Genomic DNA, 10405 nt, shown 5'->3' on the forward strand with positions numbered 1-10405 from the left:
AAGGGACTCCTCCAGAGAGAGAAACCGCGGCTGATAGAATAGCGGGAGATGTTCCCTCTCCCATTTCCAAGATTGGGCTTTCATCTCTCAACTCCCTCTTTTGCGCCTTCCACCACCCTGCTTCCTCTTTAGCCAACTGCCTCATCAGTCCTGAGAAAATCCTCTCTTTGCTCATATCATTTTTTCAAAGGAAATATCTCTGCAAGAACCAAGTCATGTTTTCTGTGGGAAAATATCATCTTCATGAAAGGCCATCAGAAGTTCTGAAATCCTGGGAAAACTCGCAAGCAATTACTATCATCGGGATCTCTTCCGAAGTCCCCATAGGTTGACTTAGGTACAGAGCAAACGGCCAGCAGGAAAAATGCAAGGGCCTCACACCTACTAAGCCTCGGAAACCCCAGCGGGAGGAAAGGGAAATCAAAGAGACAGAGCAGAGAGAAAAATACTTTGGTCTTTCCTCTTCTTCATCTCAAACCTTTCCTGTGAATTGCTTTTCCATACACGACCTCAAACAAGCTACCGAAACATGAATCAAGACAGGATATCATTGTGCCTCAAGGCTAAGCTTCCATCACCTAAGTAGCATCAAACCCACCATCATACCTATGGACTCAACAAACTTGCTGTCTGCACACTAAATTCAACATCTGAGAGCACCACAAAACAGATCAATGGAACAAATCACACTCACCACGTTCTCCAAAGGAGGTTGGGACTCGAGTACCAGGAGGATGACAGTCGTGCAGCAGAGCACCTCTTTATAGGGCTTGACGCCCAACCCAGAGCGAAGTGCAACTGCCAAAAACTGGCCTGCCCCGGAATTTCCCAAACAAAATGCAAACCCATCCAGAACTGGCCTGACAGGGACACTGGAAACAGGAAATCTCCTGAACCAGGATCTCCTCTCTGGATTAGGTGCTCATGACTCACAAGGTCCGGCCTTAGCTCTCAGTGTCGGGGACTTATGGCAGGGGGAGACTTAGGCGATTCCCCAACTGGTGGTCCAAGGCCCTCTCTCTTGATTGGGGAAGAAGACCCCTCCTATCTTCCACCTTCCCTGAGTCATAGAACTGCCTGCTCGGTTCCACTTTGGATGGTTGCCATCTTGCTGTATGTGCTGGGTTGAAAAGAGCCTGACTAGCAGGTGACAGCTTTCTCTTCAACCCAAGTCCTTCCTTTACTGTATTTCCCTCGGATCCATGGCTTGCTCATCTTCTCTCCTTTTCTTCTTCTAAAAGGGACTGAGATAAGGCAGCAGATTGGCACAATAGCCATCCCATAAAAAAAACCCTAGAAACGGTCAATCAAATGGTGACCTCCAGAATGCTGTGTTCACTGCTTTGCTCCTGCAATTTGAGGGCATAAAACTGCCGCCTTTATATATCTGTACCAAAGTGGGCCTCATGGAATCCACAGGGACCACGGCATCACCTAGCATCATTCAGAGGGTCAGAGCACTAATATCTGAAGAGCAGGAGAAAATAGGGACTTAGGCTGATCCTCTATATTTGCTTTCTCACACTCTCTTTCCAAACAGGATTTAGGGCTTTAAAACAATGATTTTTTAAGTATATTTGCATGCTGTTTCTCTGTCTTTTCCTTAAGCCCTCTGGACCCCTCATCTTGCCACATTATCCTCTCACCTCCACAGTGTATACCTCTCCTTTTTCTAATTGTTTTACTGAGACCATAATGGTTTATAACATTGGGTCATTTCCAGCATACCTTATTATTTATCACTTTCTGTATAGGCTGCATCGTGCTCACCGCCACTACTCTGGCTTTTATCCATTGCCATCCATATGTGACCCTTTACCTCTTTCACTCAGCCCCCAAGCCCCTTCCCCTCTGGTAACCACTAATCTGTCCTCTTTATCCGTGTGTTTGCGTATCTTCCCTATGTGAGTGAAATCATGCAGTATTTGTCTTGCTCTGTCTGGCCTATGTCACTTAACATCAAACATTCAAGGTAGATCCATGTTGTTGCAAATGACACGATTTTGGGTTTTTTTGTGGGTGAGTAGTATTCCATTGTGTGTGTCAGTGTGTGTGTGTTTCTATACATATATACATGTGTATATGCGACATATATATACATATATATATACCACATCTTCTTTATGCATTCGTAAGTTGCAGGGCACTTGAGTCGCTTCAACGTCTCTCTTACCCATCCCCTTTGGGACATATCCATCACTCAGGAGATGAGATCAACGCATTTAGTGGGTCGCCATTTCACATCTTTGCTAAATCTTCATGCAGTCATTGGGGATGACTAAATGCTGTGCATTCAACATTTAAAGTGACGTGACTCAAGGCTCATTGTCTTGGCCAAATTGTCAGGAAGCTTTCCAAGAAATGTGGACTTATACTGGGAAACGGAAAATGAGGAGGAGGAGGAAGAGGAGACGCTCGAAACTTGTGAAACACTCAGCTGCGGAGCCACGGAACGTGAAGGATCCCTAAGTCAATCTAGCATCACACCCCCTCAGTTGAACAGGTTAGGTTCCCAGAACTGTCATTGTTCCTGTCAGTAAGGAAGAGCTTTTGACCAAGGTTGACATTCAGCCGTGACCTGGCAGGACAGAACCATCACTTCAGCACTTTCAGGTCATGTGACTGAAAACAGTGTCATCACCAAATGGCTCACCTAGACTTTTTCAGGGAGCCAAGAGAAGAGCCTTTCCTCAGCAGGTCACTTACCACGCCCCATAACCTCACACCCCACCTGAACGTCAATCCTCAGAGAAATGTCTGATTTCGGCCATCCAAAATTTGAGAATTAGCTGCTCAAATGGGATTCCAGTTTCAGATAATCCACTCTCGGTTGCATCTGGAAAGTCTCCCACTGAGGACAACCCTCATAAAGGCTGTGAATCATCACCGTGCAGGCAGCAAAGACATGGCGGCTCTGGTGCCCGGAACAAGTCAGGCAGGAGTCACTTTTCATTTTGCAGAGGTGAACAGACACACTCAGAGTTCCTCAAGATCAGATACATCAAGAGCTGCCACAAGACAAAGAACGGCATCTAACGATCAATTTCTCCCAAGTTTCACCATCTGAAGCCTGAGACATCGATCACAGAATACACAAACACAAAACACCACATATCTGTCTGTCTATCTATCTATCTATCTATCTATCTATTTATCTATATAACTATCTATCTGTGTATCTTTGATCTACATACCTAGAGCTTCCCTTTATGGACTTTAAGAGTCAGATAAGCCCAGGTTCAATCCTAAATCCCCAGTCCCTCACTTGCTAAGGGTTTTACCGTGAATCATTACTATAAGAAAAATTAGATGAAAGAAGAAAATTTTCTCCAACTCATGACTCAACGTTTTATCTCACATTGTACTACTATAAGTCTTATATCATTGAATAATATAGTCCCTTCAAATCACAATTCTACAACACAACAGAGGAGAAATAGAGATAAAGAGACACGAATTAACCATGCTGAGATATTCCTGATCTTCTTAGAGAAATGACAATTGCAAGTCCCCTTGGATGTCTGCCTTCTGCTTTTGTTTCTGAGTATAAGGCTCAATCTCCATTACCACTTCAGGATACTAGCAAACAGAATTCAACAGCACATCAAAGGGGTCATACACCATGATCCATGTGGATTGTTTCCTGGGTTGCAAGGAAAGCTCCTCAGACACAAATGAATAAATGTGATATATCACATTAACAGAACAAAAGATAAAAATCGTATGATCACCTCAATGGATGCAGAAAAGGCATTTGACAAAATTCAACATCCTTTCATGATAGGAACTCTCCACGAATTACATAGCTACGGACCGTACCTCAACATAATAAAGGCCATATTGGACAAGCCCACAGATAATAGCATGCCCGATGGTGAAATCAGAAAGCTTTCCATTTAGGATTAGGAACAACTCAAGGGTGCCCACTCTCCCCACTCTTCAACATAGTACTGAAAGTCCTAGACAGAGCAATTAGGCAAGAAAAAGTAATGAAAAGATCTAATTGGCAAGGAAAAGGAAAATGGTCTCAGCCTGCTGATCGCATAACTTACATGTCTCTTATGTAAATCTCATAGAAAACCCGAGGAACTCACCAAGAACCTCTCAGAACTAATAAACAACTTGACAGGAAAGTTACAAACTCAATATACAAAAGCGAGTGGTGTTTCTCTACACTTACAAGAAGCTATTAAAGGGAAACTAAGAGTAATCCCATTCACAATGCCATCAAAAACAAAATATTTAGGGATAAATTTAATCAGGGACGTGAAAGACCTGGACCTTGAACACGGTAAGACAGGATGAAAGCAATTGAGGAAGACTCAGATAAATAGGAAGATCTCCAGTGTTCAAAGACTGGAAGATTTAACATTGTTAAAATGTTCATACTGCCCCAAGTAATCTACAGGGTCAATGCAATCCCTATAACTTCCGTTGACGTTTATCACAAAAATAGAAAAAACAATCCTAAAATTCGTATGGAACCACAGAAGACATCAAAAAGCCAAAGGAATCATGAGAAAGAGGAACATAGCTAGCGGCATCACACTTCCTGATTTCAAATTATATTACAAAGCTGTGGTAATCAAAACGGATGGTACCGGCGTAAAAACAGACGGTGGACCACCCGAACATAATAGAGAGACCAGGCACAAAGCAAGCATATACAGCCAACTAACCTTTGACCAGGGGACCCAGCACATTGAATGGGGAAAGGATGATCGTTGACTAAACGGGACAGCTGCATGCAAAAGAGCACAGCTGGACCCCCTACCTTACAGCATTCCCAAAAATTAACTCCAAAGGGATTAAAGATTTAAATGTTAGCACCTGAAATCATAAAACTCCTAGAAGAAAACTGGGGAAATCCCTTCACATTTGTCTTGGCAATGATGTTATAGATAGGACACCAAAAGGACAATCGACAAAACTAAGAATTAAAAGATAAACAAGTAAAATTAAACACACAGAAGAGCTTCTGCACAGCAAAAGAAACGATTAACATTATGAAGACGCAGCCTGCAAGTTGGGAGAAAATATTTGCAAACCACGATCCCATCAGAGGTTAGTTTCCAGAATATGCATGGAACTTACACAACTCAATAGAAACGAAAAGGGGCTGAACATCACCAATCACCAGAGCAATGCAAATCAAAACCACCATGAGAAAGCACCTCACACCATCAGAGTGGCTATTCTGAGAAAGGTAAGAGGTAACAAGTGTCGGCGAGGATGAGTAGAAGAGGGGACTCTTGTACATTGTTGGTGAGACTGCAACTTGGTACGACCACTATGGAAAACAGTATGGAGGTTCCTCAAAAAACAATAAACAGAACGCCCATAGCATCCAGCAAACCCACTTCTGGCTGTCTATCTGAAGGAAAGGAAACCACCACGTCGAAGAGTATCTGCACTCTTGGGTGCACAGCAGCATTACTCACAAGAGCCAAGACATGGAAACAACCTCAGCGTCCATTAGTGGAGGACAGGATAAAGAAAATGCGATACAAAGATAGATGGATGATAGCTAGATAGATAGAACGACAGGTGGATTGATTGATAGATATAATGGCATATTGTTCCGTCATGACAAATAAGGAAATCCTACCATGTGTGACAACAAGGATGAACCTGGAGGGCATTTGCTGAGTGAAATGTGTCAGATGGGAAAAACAAATCATGTGTGATGTCACTTACATGTTGAATCTAAAACAAAAACTACTCAGAGAACTGAGGAGTGGATTGGTGGTTTCCAAGGAGAGCACGGCAGGGGTTGGGGTGGGTGTGTAAGGAAACATGGTAAATGGGTGAAAGTGGTCAAAGGGTACAGATTTCCAGTTTCAAGATGAATAAGCCATAGGAATGTACTGGACAGCATGTTGATCCTGGTTAGCAACGCTGTGTTGTAAATCTGAAAGTTACTAAGAGAGTAGATATTCAAGGTTTTCACCACACATGCAAATAGCCGTAACTATGTGAGGTAATGGATGTGAAAACTCACTTTATTGTGTCAATCATTTCACAATATACACATGTATCAGATCATTATATTGGAAATCTCATACTGGCACAGTGTTATGTGTCATAACTATCTCAATGAAACTGGATAGAATAGAAATTAAAGGCTCCTGCACAGCAAAGGAAGCCATCAACAAGATGAATGGGCAATCTACAGGAGGGGGTAAATATTTGAAAACTTTATGTCTGATAAGGGTTAATGTCCAAAGTCTGTGAGGAACTTATACAAGTCAATAGCAAAAAAAAAAAAAAAGAAAAAAGAAAAATCAAATAATGTTAGTAAATAAGAGGCAAAGGACCTCAACAGATATTTTCCCAAAGACATACAAATGGTCAACAGGTGCATGAAAAGGTGCTTAACATTGCTGATCATCAGGGAAGCGCAAGTCAAAACCACAGCGAGACATCGGCTCATACTTATTAGAATGACCATTATCAAAACACAACAAATAACAAGTGCTGACAAGGATGTGGAGAAAGGGAACCTTGTACACGGTGGAGGTGAATGCAAATTGGACCATCCACTATGGAAAACAGTGTGGAAGTTCCTCAACAAAGTACAAACAGAACTACCATATCATCCAGCAATCCAACTTTGGGGCATGTATCCGAAGGAGATGAAACTGTACCTAGATAAGACATCGGCACTCCCGTGTTCATTGCAGCAATTTTCATACAGCCAAGATATGCAGACAAGCTAAGTGTCCATGGACAGATGCATGGAAATAGACAATGTGTGTGTGGGTGTGGGTGCCTATACTTGTGCATAAATATATACACGTATATAACGGGATACTCCCAAGCCATGGAGAAAAGTGAAATATTGCCATTAGTAACAACATGGGTGAAACTAGATGACATTATGCAGAGAGAAATTAACCAGACAGAGAAAGACAAATGCTGACTGATACCGCTTATTTGGAGAATCTACAAGAGCTGAACTCATGGAAACAGAGAGTAGAATGGTGGCTGAGGGGACCTGAGTGGTAAGGGAGACGCAGAGATGTTGGTCAAAAGGTACAAGTATTGAGTGTTGAGATAAATAAGCCCCGGGGGTGTGTTGTAATGCCTGGTGGCTGTGGTTAATAATTCTGTTCTGGACACTTGATATTTGATAAGAGAGTACACCTTAAGAGCTCTCATCACTCGCAAGCATGCGAATACACACACACACAACTGGTAAATGCGTGAGCTGAGGAATGTGTTAATTAACCTGATTGTGGCAATCATTTCACGAAGTACGCATATGTCAAATTATCACTTCGTACAACTTCAATATATGCAATTTCATCTGTGCATTATAACCTGAGAAAGCTGTGGGAAAGATGAAAGAGAACAACTATCATACAAAGGGGAAATTAAGTTGGGGAACCTCACCATTCCTTCTCCTCCTTGCCTTGATCATGTTCTGATCCAATTCTCTGGGAGAGAATCCCTCATCCAGCATCCTCTGGCCCCTTTGTTCACCTCCCAGAGGTAATTCTTTCTTGTTACCTCTGTTGAGCATGTCAGAAATGGGTGGGGTGGAAAGCGGGAGAGGGGGATTGGAGAGTTGTATTCTTTTTGAAAAATCAAAGTCTTTTGAGTCTCGGCTCACAGTTTGTGTAGTCATCAATTCCCCCAAAAACTTACTAGGAATGTGATACCTGTCATTCCTCCGGTCGTTTCTGTGGTCTAGTAACCACACTCAGGCCCTTTCCTAGAAGTCATTCTCAGGTCTGCTTGATTTTACTGCCTTTCTCGGAACCGAATGGAGCTGCCTGAGACTATCCAGCACGACAGGGGGAAAGATTACACACGTCTACGTCTTTTCTGTGTTGTTCCAGTCAACTGAGAGTGAACTTCAAGTTCAAAACCGTTTCTCCTCTCATCTCTCACTCGTTGGGGCTCACGAACACTCACTCTTCTAATTCCACCAGACTTCGAATTTCTGGGCTCTATTCTTTTCTTTTCATATTTGGCTTGCAAACTAAGCAAGGATTTCCTGAATGTAAGCCCGGTGAAATACCCTGTTGGACAATACAAATAACCAACAGTTAGACGCGCTATCAAGATGCCATTTCAGCAAACGTTTGCCATTGACGAACATCTATCATATTTACATATTTGATATTAAGAACATTTTTAAACTTTCCAGTACCTGCTTCCTTGCCAAGCACATGCAGACTCCACAGTATAGGCCACAGAGTGGAGGTTTGTTGGGGTAGCACTCCCCTACAACCCATTTCTCTATGAGAACAAATAACGCCAGCTACAGTAGAAACCACCTCAAATAACAGGGTTAATTTTCATTCATGTCGCAATCTGATGCAGGCTGAGCAGTAATCTGGGACTCTCCTTCCATCTGCAGCTCCATCCTCTTGGAGTCTGTTACTTCGAGCTTTGGAGTGGAGAATGGACCGAGAGGAAGACCTTCTTAAGATTCAATAGGACAAAGCACACTATGATTTAATAGGAAGACTTTGTTGTTTTGAAAGTAATTCTGTATTTCTCAACGGCAAAGGGGTGTGTGTGTGTGTGTGTGTGTGTGTGTGTGTGTGTGTGTGTGTGATTTCAACTAACGCTAAAGTCTGCGGACACTTAGGAACACAGAAAGGATATTTACAGAACATATCTCTCCTTCCACAGATGACCTGCCTAGTAGGCTCAGCACTTCAAAAAGAAGCTGCATGGCAACAGTAATTTCGTAAATCTAAGCAACCATGTAAACCCCAATATTCTTCAAACATGGGGTCAGAGCATCCAAGAAAGGAGTTTTGGAGGTGAGAATACATGACATGACCCTGAAGTTTGGTGCGTTGTTGGAGGAAGAAGAGCAGGGGCTTCACGGGGAGAGGAGGCAGCGATTTCCCTTGTAGGGAGCCTTATTACTTCTCTTCCTTCTGGGCTCCCCACGAGTTCAGAACTACCATGATTTTATGCAGAAGACTCCGCTACTCCCGAAAAGCTCTTCATCTGCAACATCACGTAAAAAATAAAGTGAATCAGAAAAGAAAGAGAACAGCGGAATACGACAGAGTCATAAAGTTTAAGAATCTTCTTGTTTCCTATCCTGGTTCTGCATCTGACACTTGCACGTTGCAGCTGCAGCAAACGTGGAGGTTGTGGTGAGGGTGAGGGTGGTCACGAGGTTGTTGATGATGAGGATGGACACAAGGACGATCTGATGCCTTACCGAGGGCTAAGATGTGCCAGGCATTCTGACAACTAAATTACCATTCAATCTCATGCCTGAGAAAAGTGGGTAATGTAAATAGGATTTACCCCAATTTGTAGCAGAGAGATTGAAATCTTGAGGAATTAAACACTTTGTTCCTAAAATCAATCAGGCAGTAATTAAGGGAAATAACCTGGATTTGACATGAGATTGAAAGAATGTTAGGTAGCGCTCCAAAATTCAGAGAACACTGAATGTGAGACCTGAGGCTTGGGACAAAGAAGGATAGAAAGAAACCCAAAAGGGTGAGAGGATATTGCTGACAAGCAGGTTTTCAAAGAAAGACAATATCCCATCCCACAAAATGGCACTTTATTCAGGAAATGGAAGAAAAGGAACAATTGCCAGGTGATACAAACGCCTGCCCAGGGGACAGACAGACACAGAAGACATCAAGAGCATCCCCTGCTGGCACCCAGGAAGAGAGCTGCTGCTCTTCCTCCTGAAGCTCTGGGATGCTGGCACAGCTGAGGATGCCCTTCCTCGGCTACCTCCTGGAGAGGAGCAGTGTGACAGCCTCAGGAAGGAACCCTTTTGCTGTCAGGAGTCACACAGGCATTTTACAGGCTGAAGGGTGGAGGAGCCGCTTCTGCCACCATGATAGGCTCGGAAGAGAAGGTGAAGGTGGAGCTGTGGAAGCAGGCGAGCCAATGGTCCTTCTCTTTTCCAGATCCTGATGCTGCTGAAGCTGTTACTTGCTCTTGGGCGGGCACTTCTGCTGGCATGGTGGAGGAGGTTGCACAGGAGGGCATTTCTGCTGCCTCTGTGGGGGTGGGCACGGCTCAGGGCATTTTGGGGGCGGGCACGGCTCTGGGCACTTAGGTGGGCACACAGGAGGGGGCTGGCAGGGCTGCTTGCACTGCTGCTGTTGAGAAGACATCTTTCTGGAGTCTTCGGAGCTGAAAGAAATTAGAGACAGTGTTCGCAAGAAGGGACTCCTCCAGAGAGAGAAACCGCGGCTGATAGAATAGCGGGAGATGTTCCCTCTCCCATTTCCAAGATTGGGCTTTCATCTCTCAACTCCCTCTTTTGCGCCTTCCACCACCCTGCTTCCTCTTTAGCCAACTGCCTCATCAGTCCTGAGAAAATCCTCTCTTTGCTCATATCATTTTTTCAAAGGAAATATCTCTGCAAGAACCAAGTCATGTTTTCTGTGGGAAAATATCATCT

General features: G+C 43.6%; 1 protein-coding gene across 1 annotated transcript; it reads right to left on the reverse strand.

Moving 5' to 3' along the window:
- Nucleotides 1-9530: 9530 nt before the first annotated feature.
- Nucleotides 9531-10164, reverse strand: LOC139042000 (small proline-rich protein 2I-like). The gene has a single exon (XM_070497420.1). The coding sequence runs from the start codon at nt 10113-10115 to the stop codon at nt 9927-9929; it is 189 nt and encodes a 62-aa protein (XP_070353521.1). The 5' UTR covers nt 10116-10164; the 3' UTR covers nt 9531-9926.
- Nucleotides 10165-10405: the final 241 nt, after the last annotated feature.

The sequence above is a fragment of the Equus asinus genome, chromosome 25 (assembly GCF_041296235.1).
Source record: "Equus asinus isolate D_3611 breed Donkey chromosome 25, EquAss-T2T_v2, whole genome shotgun sequence".
NCBI lineage: Eukaryota > Metazoa > Chordata > Mammalia > Perissodactyla > Equidae > Equus > Equus asinus.